Below are 18,496 nucleotides of genomic sequence, written 5' to 3'. Positions count from 1 at the left end.
AGGACAATAACTTACTTGAGTAGGAACAAGTACTGGAGGGTACGCCATCTTGTGATGTCTATACACCCAAAATGCACAAATGACAATCCCGGCAATCAACATAAGTGGTACCAAGGAATACAGCAAGATGTTGTAATAGGGTGGCTTCGGTGTAACAGGATTTGAAGTGGCTGTGGAAGAGGGGAAAGGAAATGGTTCGGATTTGGTCTATAATCCTATCATAAGTAGTTAGCATATAGCCAGATTCGGGGAAATAAAACATAAAGAAGTAGTAATAAACTACTCTAGCAACACAAATATATTTTCTTTTCAATCTACTAGCAGAACAAGCATGTATTTTTCACTATACACTTACGCTGTGTGACTTCCATCTCCGGAAAATAAGAGAACTTTTCATTACACATATTGCCCTCACAGCAGCAAAAGTACACTTCAGGGCTGTCCTTTTTTTCTATACAATCAGTCCTATTAAAAAAAGAAAACAACAACAACAGAATAATTAACACCAATATTATTATGCTGACCCTACAACAGATATGTTTCTCCTGAGACAGGAGTCATTATATTGAAATTGAAGGCAGTTGTGAGTATCCAATGACCCAATGATCGAGTCTTAAAAGTAAAAGTGTTCTAGACTTCTGGTACTAAACCTCAGCAGAAAAAAAAAAAAATCTGAGATTATGATGATCACACTGACTTCCTGAAACCACTGCTTTAATGTGGTTTGTAATGAGCAATCTAAGGTAACTATCTCTCCTTTCTTTTTTAATTATTAGAGAAGCTTGAAGAATATAAAGTCAGTGAGGCAATTTAGTCTAGGAGCTGCATTTGCTCATGGGAAATGGAACTTCACCATTTTGTGACTATTAAAAACTAAAAACTAGATATAAAGCTAAATAAATACATACACTAAGTGATGTGAGCTTGTATCTCATGAATAAAACATACTTCAGCATCAGAGACCCAAACTAGCTTTGATAGTGTCATTTTTCTCATATTAATAGATTTATGATTCCTGAACAGATAAAAAAGGTTGTAATTTTAAGAACAAAAATGCAGAGAATGTGAACGACAAATACATAGGACCTTATAACTCAGACTGATCAGAATTAGGCTGGCAAAATTAAAATACAAAGAACATCCTTCTACACAAGAACTAACTCATTGAAAAGACATGACTTAGCCTCGAGAATCAAGCTTCATTCAACTACTAAGAAACAGCTATATCCATCTGTCCTTTTTATATATTGCTGCTAAACATCAATGAAAATCAATGCAGCACACACTGCTTTGTCTAGCATTCAGCAACACTACGGCTAAGACAACTGCAGATAGGAGTTGAAGTTAAGAGCTGATCGTTTTACCAGCATCAAGCTCTAAATAGAATCTATTAAATGTCTACTTAGAAGAAATTAAAAGGTAAGTGAAAGCTGTTTTCATAATTTATAATGTGTAATTTAAAAATTAATTTAGTCATGCCTCTTAAGAACTAAAAAGAAATACACTTAGCCTAATTCAAGAAAATTTTCTTTCTTGTTTCTTACTACCCTTATTTGTTTGTTTCTTTTTTCAAGCAAATTCAGAGCATAAAAACTGCATTCATGCTGGGTGGTAGTGGTACATGCCTTTAATCCCAGCACTTGGGAGGCAGAGACAGGTGGATCTCTGTGAGTTCAAAGCCAGCCTGTTCTACAAAGTGAGTTCCAAGACAGGCTCCAAAGCTATTGAGAGAAAGCCTGTCTCAACCCCCCCCCACCAAAAAAAAAAAGTATTCATGAGTTTCTATATTAGCATTTGATCCCCAGAATCAAAACTGGTATAGCTATTACTCATAACAAGCACTTTTCACTGGGTAATGCACTCTGTAAGACTCCGATAAATGGCTCACTAAGCATTTCAGAATTGCCTGGTTCTCACGTAAGTAAAATGCTAGATTTAGAGGTTAGAAGTAGAGTAGTTTTCATAACACACATGCACAGCTTCCTGATAAGAACTAATAAAAAACAGAATAAAGATGACCCTCCATTTTTTTCTAGTGGCTTCCTATCCCTTTTAAAATAGCAACTTTCCCTTGGTTATTCACCTCTGTTAGTAGAAACAACAAAAGTCAGAAAAGTAGAGGTAAAGAATGAAAGAAAAGATAAATAATTCTCGGAAAACTTACAGAATTAGAAGTATTACCTAAGTATTAAATATATATCTAAATGATTATACTTCAATATTTCATGAAGTACAACTAATGTAATTTTCATAATTTATTCAATGCATAGCTAAGGTTATATATGGCTAAGCAATTAATTCCAAGTAACTGAGGCTCCTAGAAACATAGACAGTGGTCAGCAGATATCACCCAACTTTTTAGGTCCTAACTAGCTGGTGACCTAGGGCTCTGCAGGTCTCCACCACTCTATACCATCTATCCCTAGTGGAAAAGCTGTGGCTCAGGCAGGAAAATGGTCATCACTCCAATATTAATGTCCCTTCTTATAGAAAGATCAGAAGTACTCAATAACATGACCATTTATCTTATTTCCAGCAAAAAAAAAAAAAAACATTTAAACAAGGTCTATTAAAAAAAATATAGCTTTGTATGAGTTTTTAGTTCTAATACAATTTTGAATATCAAGTTAAATGTCTCTTAAGAGTAAAAAAAAAAAAAAGGTAAAGTTCTACCTACTTTGCAAGACAAAAAGGGGTTGGGTTTCTTCCAGAGATATAAAGAAGGAAAATGAATAGAAATTAAACACTGTCATCAAGCATTATTCCTTCCTCTTTGAGGATACACTTTTCTATGCTTTCTTTTAAAGTGATTATTTTTAAATTGGCACTAAAGATTCTAATGTAATATGATGGTGAAAAAGTATTCATATACAAGGGTTCTTACTACCTGTAGATTATTCAAAATATATCAAAGATAAAGCATAAACATGGCATGTTTATTAATTTGAAAGAAAGAGCTTGTCATTGGTTCATGTTATCATGGACTTCATAATTTCATCTTTAAAACAGCAAGAAGCACTTAAGTGAAAGCCCATGCATTGATCTTTTCTTTTTCAAGGTGGGACAAACAGAAGGAAAGTCACTGAACTCCATCATAAAAATTAAGTACCTTCTTACCTGTCATAGCAGTTGATGTCATCCAGCCAACAACCTTGTTTCACTATTTCGATGGAACCAGAAATATTCTTCCAGGTAGCAAAACAATGCCGTCGTTTATCTTTGTCACCATAACAAGGCTCAACACCAGTTTGATTGGTTCTGTCTTTTTCCCAATTAGCATTAAAGAAAAGACACTCCTGAGTTTCTGATCTACCAAGTATAGCACCTGTAAGATAACAGAACTTAGTGTAACTATACAGCTCTTAATATCTATGCTTTGAAAAAGGCAGCTACTTAAGGCACTCTTATTGCAATGTCAATAGTTTACTGTCCCCCAGTGTTGTAACTGTGCATTTAGGTTGTTAGGTTAATCCCCATTCTTTAAATAGAAAAATAAACCACAATAATCTGAATTAACCACATATACTACAAGATTTCTCTTGACAATGTCAGCTTCATTTAAGAACACAAAGAGTAGCAAAAAAATGTTAATTTTATTGTATTTCAGCCCTTCCATGGACCTCTTTTTCAATATTTTGTGACAAAATACAATCAAAGCAAACACAATTCTCCTATTTAGTAAGGCTGTAGTTCCCTCAATTCTGTAGACTAAACAAAGTAGGGCTATGGAGACTTTGGAATTTGACAGACATGCTCTCAAAGGTAAGTCCATTTACCCAAGTAAAGCAATTCACATTAATATGCATTGCCCAAAGATAAAATTTTAAACTGCTGGTAAAAACAGGCATTGTGGAAGACCTGTGCCTACTAACATTAGGATATCAATGTCATAGTGAGGTCAGTGGTAATATAACAAATGAAGTCCTTGAATTCTGAATAATGATGTGAGTCAACACCCAGAAGATCCACATATTCAGAGAATCAATAGTTTCTAAAAGGATTAATGTGATGTTACAGAAGCACTCAGGTAAAAACCCATTCACAGCGAAAGATGGATCACCAAAATAAGAGACTATTTCTTGAATTTTGGTATTATATCAGAGATAAATATACAAACATCTAAATAATATAATAATATTCATCTTTTTATGGCTTGATTATGTATGACTAGATTAAAATAATACAACAATCAAAGTAACATACAAGAACAGCTGAATAAAGAAACCCACTGCTTTCTGTTAAAACAATCACGAAAGTTATAAAAAAAGTCACATTTCTTTATGCTTTAGAAAACATTTTTCATAAAGATTTCATATTTTACTTACATACATACTTACATACTTACACAATTCTTAAATTGCCATTTTGAAATATGCTCAATTACAAAATGGAAAACATACAATCTACATTTAAAACAAAAAATTATCTGGAGCAATTAAGTTATAGACAGGAAACACCAATCCAAAAGGCTCATATGTTGAAATTTTTGGTCCCCAACTAGTGGTGTTATTGAGAGGTGACTGACCTAATCAATGAATTAAGTCCATAACAGAGCCCTATAGTATGGTATTTTTAGAAGATTCCCCCAGGGGCCTACTTGCAGGAAGTAGGTCACTTGCAGCACAATATTTTCTGCTCCTGTCTATCAGGAGGTGAGTGGCTTAACTGCTTATGTCCCCAGTTACGATGTTCACATCTGTACTAAAGTCCATAGCAACAAAACCAACCAACAAGTGACTGAGACAATGAAACTGGGATCCAGAATGTTTTAAGTCATGGATGGTTAGTATGTTGTCCTAGTAACACTAAACTAAGACAAGTTCCCAATTTTTCAGAACCTAAATCGTGAGAACAGCTGTTCTACAATGTACTAAGAGAGATGTAGTATCGATGTGCAGGAATGCATCATGGAATAACATACAGAAAACTATACCAATAACTTCATTTTCTATAGAAGGTCTGCTACAACTATTTATCTGCACACATTAGCAGCCATTTTCTAAGCTATTTCTTTTCTGAAACTTCTTCAAAACATGAACAAACCAAGTTTCTCTTGTACCAAAAATTCTAAAAGCATGTACTGCCCACACTCTTATCTTAAAACAGGGATGGCAAACTTTTTTGTAAAGGTCCAGACAGTGTGTATTTTAGGCTTTGCAGGCCATATGGTCTGCTGCAACTACTCTGCTTGTGAAGTACAAAAGTATCCATAGACAGTAAATGAATGAACATAGTTTGTGTTCCAATAAAACTTTATTTATGCAAATTAAAAACTAAACTTTTTGTAATTTTTGCATCTCACAAAATATTATCCTGGATATTTTCTCCAAACACTTAAATGTAGAAATTCATTCTGGGATGCATCTGGCCCAGGGGTTGTGTGATCAGCAACTCCCTCTTTTAAAGCACTGCCATTACTAATCGCAACAGGCTGGTTAATCTGCCTTTGATTTGCTAGAGATGAGTGTTCTGTGTATTTCTGTCCATTTCACTCACCCTATAAATAAACAAACAAACAAATAAGTAAATAAGCACTTTGCAACTATTCTTAATCATCAAATGAAGAGTCCATTGAAGCACAGGAATATCTTAAATTAAATATGACCAAAACAAACAAATACTGCTTTTAGCCTAAGTACCAAATGGGCTGCACCTTTGTTTTCCAGTCAATGAATAGTAGCTTCCTAAGTATTCTACTGAGAAAAGTCTGAAAATTTGTCTGAAGAGAATTTCACTGTGCAAAAGAAATGACAAGAAGGGGAAACATTTGTTCCTCCTACTGTAGACAAAAAAAAAAAAAACTAATGATCACTTCAATCACTGTAAAATTACTTCTAACATTTATCTTTTAAAGTTAAATATATTTGGGGGTAATTTTCTAGATTTAGACTATCATTTTTTTCCACAGGTAAAGAAAATTGCTTATGAGGAAACTTAAGTGACAATCTTCCTCATTCCTCCTAAAGCTAGTTTGTAATTAGCCTCTATCCCATACATTCCATAACTAAGCAATAAGTTAAACAACATGATAATTATGAAAATACACTAAATGTATCTAACTTTGTTCTTACACTCTAATGTTCACACTGTGACATCAAAAATGTAGTTCTATAAAAAGATGCTATTGTTCAGATGGTATAGTCTAGTCTAAAGCTTTCTTAAGTGTTAAACCTCTATGCCTAAGTTTATTCTACCAAAATAATTCCCAATAGTTAAGACTGCCATTTTTTAAAAGAAATAAGTAGGAACAAAAGTCCGCATGCATGGCACATTCTTTAATCCTATTTCATTCACTTTTGTAACTCAATGTCACTTTCTATGTCCTGGAAAAGAAGTAGCTAAATAGTGTATTTAGGGGACATATACATGTACACACACACACACACATTTATATATCCATGTGTGTGTATCTTTTCTTTTTCTCTTGCAAAAACTCAGGAAAGACATAATAATCCTCCATAGTTAACAACAACCCCTAGCTTAAAGACTCTGACCTGAACCTACAACCATTTCTGTGACCTTGAACAAGCAAGCAAACAAATCCTTCACTACCTCTTTCTACATCCATAAAATGAAGCAGGCTTATTCAGTGTCCAAATTTTTCCCCAGATCCATAATTCAGTCTAATTATAGTAAATCAGCAACTCTAGTCACAATCAAGTATCTGGAGTAACTTACGTAATTTTTCTGTATAAAGTACTTGTATTGATGACTAGCACTAACTGCTCTATTTTCGTACCACTAGGGAAAAAAATAAAACAAGCTTTACACAGGATCTGAAATTTAGTAGACTACTGGGCCATAAAACATACAAGACAATGAAATCAAAAATACTTTTCCATGAGAAAGGATATTTAAACTAAAAGACTGTATATGAATAGAATTTGAGCTTTTATACCAAATGTTAAACTAACACGCTAATATTAATTTTATACACAATCTCTTCCAGATACAGACCCAGTGCTTCCTCATTCATTTCAAAGTCAAAATTAGTTTAATCAATTAATTCCAATACAATTTTGAAATTGTATTACACTGACAGAAAATAACAGCAGGAAAGAAAAAAATAGGCCAGTATTTTTTTGGAAGCTGTCCTGGAACTACCTCTTGTAGACCAGACTGGTCTTAAATTCACAGAGATCCGCTTGCCTCTGCCTCCTGAGTGCTGGATAAAAGGTGTGCATGCTCCACCGCCACCGCCTGGCTATGTTTTTTCAAAAAAGAAAAAAGAAAAAAAAAAAACTAAGCTACCACAACAGTTTACCTTATCTACACAAGAATGGCTCAGTGTTCAAACGTACTCAGTGCACTTTACCAAATCAAGAAAATAAAAATGAAAAATAAAAAACAACATAGAAAAAGCATCAGAGAAAATTTAACACCCACTTATAATAAAAACAAACTGCACTCAACATCATAAAGAGGATCTACCAAAAACCCACCAAGGACATCATACGCAATGGCCATATTTAATGAAGAAGACTTCAGGCTAAGATCAGAGACAGAGACGCATCATCCACAGTCCTCTAACCCTTTATCTAAAATAGACTGAATGTTCTGATTTCTGCCACAAAGCAAGAGGCAGAAATTATGGGTATAATGCTGAGAAAAGAAATATAAAACTGTATTTGCAGATGACATCATTATTTTTTTAAAACTTTCCAAGGATTCTAAATAAAAGAAACCCTGCTAGAACAAGTGACAGGATAACAACAAAATCAATTGCTCTTCTATATACTAACAATAAACAAAATGACACTGAAGTCTAAAAAGTTCAAGACCAGATACACTTTATCTAAAGAAAATAAAATATTTAGAAATTAACAAAATCTAACAAAACACAAATATGGTGAAGGGGTAAAATGCTAATGGACTAAAAGATCCAGACACTTGTAAAGACATCCAATTTTCACGTATTATAAAGTTCAGAATAACAAAGATGACAATCCTCCCTAAATTTATGTACATATTTAATTAAAGTCAATCAAAATCTCAATAAACCTATTTGTAGACATAAACCAGGTTAGAAAATAGTTTTTTAAGGAATAAAACTGGAGAAGTCATTCCTTACTTTTCCAATGTTAAGGTTTACAACATGGCTACAAAACATAAAGACAGTGTGACAGTACAGGAAGATTCCAGACATGTGTGATGCAGACAAAAAGCCAGAAATAGATCCACCCAAACCAGATTACTTTTTTTGTTTGTTTGTTTGTTTTTGGTTTTTCGAGACAGGGGGTTTCTCTGTGGCTTTGGAGGCTGTCCTGGAACTAGCTCTTGTAGAACCACACTGGTCTCAAACTCAACAGACATCTGACTGCTTCTGCCTCCCGAATGCTGGGATTAAAGGCGTGTGCCACCCCCGCCCAGCCCAACTACTTTTAATAGATGAACAAAGCAATGCAATGAGGAAAGGTGGCTTCTGCAATAACAATTCCTGAAGGGTTATACTCTGTTTAAGCAACCGTACTTTTGAATCCTTTCCTTGCCATTATTAATTTAGCAGTTCCTAAAAGGCCAAAACTTCCAGAAACTTTGCAGGCTAAATCTCATATATGTATCTATCTTCAAATTTAGCAAAGCTCTGAAAGTCTGACCATCAGTATTCCTCCCTTCTCTCAAAAGTGCTCACTATTCCAATGTAAAAATTTATGCCTGTTGATTTATTTTTATGATTTTCATAAACTCTCCTATAAAAACTCTCAAATAAAAAACATCACACACTGACTTATTTTACTATTTTCGTGTTTTGCAGCTCTGAGGAAAAACCCTAAGGTCTAGCACATTCCATTGAGTTGTTTTCCTATCCCCTATTCAATGATGCCAGTCAGTCTGTGTGCGTGTGTATCCTTTCCATGTCAGAGTGTCACTGAGTGTTAGAAATCTATAAAGTAAGTCATGTAAACTAACATGACTTAGCCATTCCATAATGTATACACTATTTCAAAGCATGCTGTACATTCTAAATGTACACAACTTTTTTCAAAGAAAAACTGAATTATAAAAAAGGCACGAACAAGCAGTTTAATGACTGGGAAAGCTACACTGTTGAAATGGGCTGAAATGGCATGTGCTCATTTAGACTGCAATAAATAAATGGTGATGACTGATGGGTGGCCCTGTCTTCTATCAAACTGCCAGGTGTTGCTGGCCAAAAAAAAAAATTATTCCTGACTGGAAACTCCTATTTAGGATAATACATGAAAATCCACATTTGGTGAACTAATGCACAAAGATATATAGATGCCCACATAATATCTAGATACTACTTCATATGAAATTGAGTAATTATTCTACTATTTCATGTTTCCTTAATTTTATTTTCAGCAGTTTCTATTTGTTAAGTTTTGGTTTTATGAAGCATTAATTAGTTACCATGTCTTAATCTCAATGTGAAAAAATATAACCATTTTATAGAATTGTGCAGCCAATAGTTTTGAGCAAAAGTAATACAAATGTATTTTTTAAAAACATGCTTGGTATAAGACTACCCATCTTACCTGCCCTCCAACATACATAGTACTTGATGAGTGATAAAAAGCAAAATATAATGCAACAGCTGAATAAAATAAAAAGTACTAAACAAGTAGTTGGAAATAAAATATAATTTGTGATTACAAATGGCAGGTTATATTTTTCCTAACTAAAAGAGCATTTTTCAGAGTGCTGTGACCAACCTCATCCTCTCATGATTTTCCTATGAATGGAACAACTTTAAGGACAAAAATGTTTGGCAACTTAAAAATCTGAGGTTCATTACTAGGTTCATTCCTGAAGCTAAAACAAAACCTGGAGAATACAAAATAAAGACACATGCTACAATTGGATCTATGTTACTGGGCTACATGCCTACTCCTACTCACCAATAGCTACTGATTTTAATTAGTTATATATGGCACTGGGGGGGTAGATTGTTAAGTGTATGTAGGAATACACATGTACATCAATGTGTCTTAGCCATTCCACAATGTACCCATACTCCTAGACATGTTGTGTCTCTCACGGGCAACTTAATCTACCAGAAAAGGTCAATGTTTAAAATATAGTAATTTGAGGCCAGGTAGTTGGGGGTGCATGCCTTTAATCCCAGCACTCAGGAGTTCAAGACCAGCCTGGTCTACAAGAGCTAGTTTCAGGACAGCCTCCAAAGCCACAGAGAAACCTTGTATGGAAAAACCCAGGGGAAGAAGGGAAATATATATATATATATATTTGAGAAGCAATTCGTATTTCCCTGTTCCTGACTCCGTAAGGACAAACTAGATGTCCAGAGACTCAGCTAACGAAGGCAGATCAAAGAAACTGAAAACTTTTTATTCAAACCATCTTATTGTATAAACTAAAAAATAAAATAGTATCAAAATATTCTGTACAATACTATGCAAATAAATGACTTTAGGATGGTCAGCACATTAGGAAACCTTCTAAGTAAATGTGCATGTGTAGCTATTATTTCAAGCAGAAACCATTTAGCACTCCTTCACTGTTACTGTTAGCTAGTCACACCCAGAAATGTAAAAGCTTTCATGGCTAGAGAGATAGCTCAGTGGTTAAGAGCACCCACTGCTCTTCCAGAGGACCCAGGTTCGATTCCTAGCAGCCATATGGCTGCTCACAATTGTATGTAAATCCATCCCCAAAGGTTCCAATGCCCTCTTCTGACCTCCTTAGACACCAGGCCAGCGCATGGGCCACATATATACATGAATGCAAAACATTCATATGCATAAAATAATTTTAAAATTTTCATAAATAAATAGAAAACTAATGTTCAATATGAAATATCCCTAACTTTACCCAACAGCATTTTTAAATTGTTTGACAAACAAAATATACCCTAATGGATAAAGGTTCTTATCACTAAGCCTGACAACCTGAAATCCAGCCCTTTAATATTCCCGATTCTATTCAAAATATACAAATTTGTTGATTTAGCCTTACATTTCAAATTACAAAAAAAATTATTTTATGAAGCAATCAAATGATACCTTTTCAGCAAGTGTTGTCTTACTACTTTCACTGTGAGCCACCACCACATGAGGGTAATTTCACTGTCATTGGAGTTGTTGTTTGATGAAACCACACTTTAAAAGTCCCATTTAACATTTGAGAAGCACTTCGTATTTCCCTGAACCCCTGAAAAGTTCTTTCAATGAAAGGTTCTATCTATATAACACTGAGAGCTCAACTGTTCTATGAACACTGTGCTCTCCATCACTAAAGGTCTGAATCCAAAATGCTCCCAAGTCCACATGTAATATCACAAATGAACAGTCCACATCTGATAGCTCCTGTAGTAGAGAAAACGCAGGTGTAAGGCCAGACACAGTGAGTAAGTAGTACATTTCTGTAATCCCAACACGCCAGAGGCTGCGTTCAAGACCAGCCTAAGCCTCTCAGGAAGACTAAAAGATTGGTATTTTAAAGATTCATCAAAAACAATGAAAAAAAATGACTAAGCTGTGTTGAAACAGAGGGGAATGGGACCTCCAAGAGCCACAGCAAACTAACCCCATAAAAAAGAATGGCCTCTTAAATTCACACTTAAGAAATAGACAAGCATTGAAAGGATTGGCAACAGAACCCAGAGGCCTCTCCTCTGCTTTTCCTCAGTTCCGTAGGATACACAGTAAAGGAGGAAATCAGATGGTTTGATTTATCGTGTTAGATACCTGGCAGCTTCCATATGTTTATCTTGTACTTCTAAGATGGCAATGCTTGCTTCCAAACTCCCAAAAATTTCATCACCAAAGACTTCTGATAGATGTTAACTATATGATAAAAGGGAATCGACTTTTAAATATTATTCCTGCATAATACAACATTTGAAGGCTTTCTCATTTATTTATTTATTTATTTATTTATTTATTTATTTATTTATTTATTTGCTAAGCACCTTTCTACCACCAAACAATCACTTCTGGAAAACACAAACATTTTCTGGCATGCTTCCCAGAACTTTTTGGGGTTTTGTTTGTTTTGTTTGCTGTATGTATAATTTTCACACTTAGCACTTATTAGCAGTTTAACAAAATATTACAGGATCTCAAAAGTAATATGTATATAGTATTAAATTTAAAATACAGAATATGCCTAAAATATAAAAACGGTATGTTGTAGCACTAGATGCTATACACAAACATGCACATGTTATGAAGAGCACAAGCACTTAGAAGTTCACATCTAGTCACTGATTATTTAACAGTTCTTTATGTAAATTCCTGACAATACCAAAAGTAAAACTAAGATCTTCCAGAGGCTCAGGGAGAAGAAAGGCCAATTGGATACAGCATAGATAACATAATATTAATATAAAGTAGGGTGTTGTGGTTCACAATGCAACTGGAAAAGGAAATCTAAGATATTTTATTAAATGACAGTATTATGGGCTTTCCCCTACAGTAGGGTAACTGAAATATATTCCAACACACAAATGACTGTTTCTCCCCATCAGACAATAACAAATAAATATGTCTGACCAAGACCAAGATTTGCAAATGTATTAACTCTCTTAAAATGCTGTAACACAAAGTTGTAGAGCTTGAAACTGATATCGTTTTGCCAGACATCTTTACATGCTTATTTCTTAATGACCAGAGATAATACAAAGAAATATAGTTTTGAATTGACAAAACCTGTACAAGAGCTCATCATTTAAACTGTTCTCCAAACTACTCTACACAGGACTGCTCAAGAAAAGGTGCTAAAGTACAGGAGGAATTTTAAATACTAGTAAAGCACCATATGCAAAGATTTTATAACAGACCTACTTATTTGTAGAATATACACTAATTTAAAAATAACCAACCAAGATGAGAGATGCTAACTGACGTAAGTTCAAATTCTAAACTATTCAATATCAAGAAACCCATTATAATGTTTTCTCCAAGAAGACTTAAAAGAATGAAAATGGTCTTTAAGAATTGTAGGCATGTTGATACATAATCAGAGAAAATTTGAAAGCACCAGTATTTTGGCTTTCATCTTCTCACACCTAAGGAATAACTGCCATCCAGTTGCTCACAAACATATGTAAAGTTGTATTAGTTTCCAGTATTTTCCTCAATACTGACCTGAATACAGAGCTGACTAGTGCCAGGCATTTTGATATTTGGCATTAAACAGAAATACTTAAAAACAGAGTAATTTCAAAGCATCTTAACCTCAAACCTGGGAGGAAAGAAACAATGAAAGTAGAATTAAACTCAAAAAGCAAGAGTAGAGAGATGACTCAGCCCAGAGTATTTGTCACACAAGCATGAGAAACTGACTGCTAGGATTCACTAGCCAGCCAGTCCAGACAATCAGCAAGTCCCTGGGTTCAGCAAAAGATCCTGTCTCAAAAGTAAGTTGGAGCACAATTGAATTAGACATCCAATGTCAACCTCTGGCATCCACACACAGGCACGCACGCACATGTGCACACACACACGTACACAGGTACACACAGTAACATACACAAATAAATAGTTCAAAAATACTTGATTCTTCTGAAGACCAATTGAAGTCTTTTCTAATTTTTTCATGTAAGATGACTAACAAGGCAGGAATAATGAACAGGAAATCAAAAGACCTACATGCATCCTTATTAATGCATTTTACTAAAGAAAATGTCATGTAGGATGTCTATAGAAAAGTAGGATTTTATCTTGAACACTACTTAGAAAATCAGTAACTTATATAAAAGTTAAGGGACATTTCCGATCCTAGCACTGTTACTTATCATTTCTGCCTGTTGAGCCAGTGGCCCCACTAACTCCTTGTTTGTATTACAGTAATAAAGACAACACAGAAAGTAAGCCTCTAAAAAAGACACTCAAACTCACCATAAAATACCTGTTCATGCTAGTACTCAGTCATTAAAACATATTACCTAAGGCTGTCAAGTAAGAATTTGTAACTGAAGCTCCCTTTTCCCTCAAAAGAATAAAATCTGGGGGCTAGAAAGATGGCTTAGCAGTTAAGAGCACTGGCTGCTCTTCCAGAGGACCGGGGTTCAATTCCCTCCACCCACAGCTCATAACTATCTGTAACACCTGTTACAGGATTCAACACCCTCATACCCTCATACATGCAGACAAAACATGAATGCACATAAAATGAAAATAAGCAATAAATATTTTTTTAAAGAATGAAATCAAGTCACCTGTAATTTAAGTCATAAGCAATACAATTAGAAAATCTAAGTCAGTTTCTTTGTTATTGTTAAGGAAGTGTTAACTGAATTTAAAACTCTTGTCTATTCTTAAAATTTCCACTATACCCCATTCAATCAATTACTCATCCAGAAACCGGACAACTTTTACTAAGGTAAAAAACAAAATTAACCCACTTCTCCGCCTTTACCTATTCAGGGGCTTGCCACTGTTGCAGATCTCACAATCAAGATAGCTAACAACTCTCAGAAGATCTTTCATAACCTGACTCTGGTCAGCTGCAGTTCATGCCAGACAAGCACACGTTCTTTAAACATCAGATCTCTTGTGCCATGATGCACTCTCCCCACTCTTAACACTAAGGCTATTTGAATGAGAGCTAAGAAAAACTCTGGAAAGGTTTACAGATGATGGCTTGAGTTGTGTCCCTTCCAAAAGTTCTGTTGGAAGGTACTGGAGGTGCGGCCAAATGTGAACTGTGCCAGATTTCCACTATCATAAAAAGGGGCCTTGAAAGTGTGCTCTTCCTCTTGCTCTGTGCCATGTAAAGATGTATTAGTAAGGCTACACCAGATGCCAACAAGCTGCTCTTGGACTTCCCTGCCTCCAAAACTATGACAGAATAAATAGATACATATCTGTCCTTATCCAGGCTCAAGTATTGTTACAGCAGGGAGAGAGGGAAAGATGGAGGGAACGCTGGGACTTTGCTAGCATATCTTAAATACTGTTCTACATTCTCCCATATAAACCTTTGCATTCAGTGTTCTTGGAAGAAACAAATATTCAAGGAACTTGAATTAATTCAAGGAACTACAATTAGTAATTACAGGACTTATGAAACATTTAAACATGAGGTAAACTTCTGAAATAATAATACTAAAAGATAGTCCAAAGACAGTATGCTTTCTTACAAGTTAAAAATCACTGAGAATGCCAGAATCTAACTGAGGCTCAACTGATTCAGAACTATCCCTGAGCACAGAAACCTGGGATCAAGACACAGAAGCTTTAGTAACAACCGTCCCTTTTCATACTCAATGCATACTGATGAGAAAGGAAGAGCCAGGAAGAAAAGGAGTGAAGACAAAAGGAAGTTGAAAGGACATGGAAACAACTGCAGTCATCAGTCATTCTCAGTTAAGCAGCTGGCTGGTGGGTGAGTCGGGGGTCAACAATTCTAACCACTGGCTTTCTACTAAATCTGAAAACCAATTCCTAGTGGAATTCACACACCCTCTTCCCGCTTATCACTAAACATCCATCTGCATCAATTTCCAAAGAACAGTTTTCCTTTTCATGTATTTATTCATTCGTTTGTTCACTCATTTTGCCTTTTGTGAATGTGTGGTGTATGTATGTACATGTGTATTTTGAGTGCAAATGTCTACATACGTGTGTAGAAGCCTGAGGTCATATTAGGTGTCTTCCTCAATCATTCTCCACTTCATGTCTTGAGACAGGGTCTCTCACTGAACCTGGAGCTCAAAGATTCAGCTAGGTAGGCTGGCCACAAAGAGAGCTCCAAGGATTCTCTTTCTTTGTTTTGCCAGTGCTGGGATTATAGCTTATTAGGTGTTGTGGCTGCTGAATATACAAATACAGGTCTTCATGCTTTCACTGCAAGCATTTCACTTACTAAGCCATGTTTCTAGCACCAAATCTGTCTTTTTTAAAGACAAATTAAAAAGAGGGGACAACTGAGATACAACTTTGAACCCACCAAGAATTTGTTATCTATAAGTATTACCAGCCTCACTGAGTCATATAACAAGGACACAGGTGGATGAGAACCATGTCCCTAGGTGCCAGAGAGTTTAAAGCTCAGTCTCTAATATTTTCATCTCTAAATATAAACAAACAAATTATGGTATGTACCTAACTCCTCAGAAGAAGCTTTAGGATAAGTATCTATCTAAGAAATAAGGCAAGAGCACTGATACAAATAGAATGAGTAATATCAAAATCAAACACAAATGTGTTTTGCTAACTTTGGCACTTAGTTATTTTAATTTTCTTTTATCAGCTACTTCATTCACTTTCAAATTACATAATATAGTAAAAGGGGGAGGCAGGACCAATAAGCTGAGGACCAGAAGTAATAAGCAGTAGACTGTTTAATGAGACACTGGAAAAAAAGACAAAAAAAAAAAATCAAACAAACCAAGGATTGTCCATAGGAACAAAGGCAAGCCTAAGAGGTGAACATGAATGTTGTTGAAGATGTTCCATCCGTAACAGTGCCAAGCATACCATAAAACACAGCAGCTTCACTCAGCAGAAATGCCAGATATTTGTTTCTGCTTCTCTATTTATTTCACTAGATAATCTTAACCATTTTCTCTGGTGACTATATCATACATTTCCTGGACCCTCAAACTAACATAACAAGGGAGGCTAAAAAAACAAAAACTTCTCCAAGGGGTCAGGTGCTTCTGAAAAGTTGAACTTTTTTAACATCTCTATTTTTCTGGAATTTCAAGAGTACAGTACTTACCTCATTATTCACTCCACACTTTCCCCCTCAGCTCCTCCCATACCCACTGCTCCCTCTCAAGACCTTATTTACTGATGTTGCATATACACACACAAAAACATACACACAAACAAACAAACTGCTGAATCCATTTAGTGTTGATTAAATGCATGTATGTTTAGGGATGAGGACGTGGGATTGGATAGGAGTTCCCAAAGAAGAATGCTTAGCAGCCACTAATTGTATCTCTTTGTTTCCCCAATTCAAGTTGGTGTTGTCACTGTTTAGGTCTTGTTTAGGTGTCCATACTGTTAAGATTTTATGGATACAACTCCCTGTCATATATAGAAGACACTATCTCACAGCCAAAATTCTGGACCTCTTAACTATTTCAATCCCCTCTTCTGCGATGTTCCCTGAGCCTTACGTATAGGGGTTATGCTGTAGATTTGTCAAATGGGAATGGTACTGGGCTTTCTGCATTCTGACTAGCTATGGCTTTCTGTGGTGGTCTCCATCTGCAGCAGAAAGAAGCTTCTTTGATAAAGGCTAAAAGCTACACTTACCTGTAGATAGAAGGAGAGGTATTTACAATGAAATTGGGAATTATACTGGTTTAGGAGTATGGCAGTAATTTCTCATTCTCTAGGTTCTATGTCCTCAGTAGCCACAGGTAGTAGTTGACTGGGTTCACACAACCAATCATGAATTCCCCCTATTGAGTGGGACTTAAGACAGCTGTTAGTTACCCCTGAGATACAAATGCCCCTATTGCACTCAGGGAATCTCGTCATGTTAAACATTGTTGTGGTTTACTGGCTTTACATTGGAGTATGACTTTTAATTGCTCTTCTCCCTTGGAAGCTTGCACAGCACCTTGAAATATTATGAGGGCTAGTCCTCAGAACAGACTTGCAGGTCTTCAAGCACAGGACTTGAATGTGACCGGCAGGTGATGAGTTTGTTTCTCCATTTAAGATCCGTTAATATCATCTTAAGTTACATACACACACACACACACACACACACACACACACACACACACACACACACACACACACAAGTTTTATCATGTCCAATGCCTACAGACAGCCTTTATCCCTGAAGGAAACAGTAACATGAGGCAGTATTTCTCAAGAAACAATTCTATCAAAATTACCAAACTGCTGATTTCTTGGCCTATTCCAGATTCACTAGCTCAAATTCCCTAAATGTGAGTTGTTCACCTGGAACTCTGCATTTTAGTAAGCAGCTTTTTTACATGCAGAGAAAAAAGGAGATTCTACTATAATGTGCAGGTGTCAAGTAAGAACACTTTTCAAGCAAGAAAATAAATGCTCAAGAATAGCTTCTCTGAAATGGAAGAAAATAGGAAATATTTCACACGCAGAAGGAGCATTCATCACAGGGGGGTTATTATTCTGAGTTGGGGCCTTCATATGTTAAGGGTTTAAGCAGTTAAATAATTTTTTTAAAAAGGTAATCAAAGGTAGATTTTAGATAATCCTTAAGTAAATATCTAAAAAGAGTAACTGATTGTGGGGTGAGATACATCATACTGACAAGCTGTAAACCTCTAAATTTAAAAATTAAAACTGATAACGATCCTTTTAAAACTTTATGCAATCATCCTCAGTATCTCTGGGGGAATGCTTCCAAAACATCTTCCCATGAAGACTATCTAAATCCAGAGATGCTTAGGAGTCTGTAAAAAAAAAGGTAAAACAATATATAGTATTTGTATATAACTAACACACATCTCCTGTAAACTATAATTCATTTCTAGATTATGTATATCAAATATAATATAAATAAAGTATAAATATCATTTAATATATGCAAATTTATATAATGAGTTGTTTTA

General features: G+C 35.3%; 1 protein-coding gene across 2 annotated transcripts in view; it reads right to left on the bottom strand.

Annotated features, from left to right (window-relative positions):
• Acvr2a (activin A receptor type 2A) overlaps positions 1-18,496 on the bottom strand; it is a 74,661-nt gene that overhangs the window by 28,804 nt on the left and 27,361 nt on the right. For both annotated transcript variants that reach the window (XM_013112602.3, XM_005068951.4), the window contains exons 2-4: positions 3,118-3,325; positions 356-465; positions 16-170 (exon numbers count right to left, since the gene is read on the bottom strand). In XM_013112602.3, the coding sequence (XP_012968056.1) occupies positions 16-170; positions 356-465; positions 3,118-3,325 (473 nt within the window). The remainder of the gene's footprint in view (positions 1-15; positions 171-355; positions 466-3,117; positions 3,326-18,496) is intronic.

The sequence above is a fragment of the Mesocricetus auratus genome, unplaced genomic scaffold (assembly GCF_017639785.1).
Source record: "Mesocricetus auratus isolate SY011 unplaced genomic scaffold, BCM_Maur_2.0 Super-Scaffold_100004, whole genome shotgun sequence".
In the NCBI taxonomy this organism is placed as follows: domain Eukaryota; kingdom Metazoa; phylum Chordata; class Mammalia; order Rodentia; family Cricetidae; genus Mesocricetus; species Mesocricetus auratus.
The sequence above is the reverse complement of the archived record's forward strand: the minus strand, read 5'-3'. Positions and strand labels throughout refer to the sequence as shown.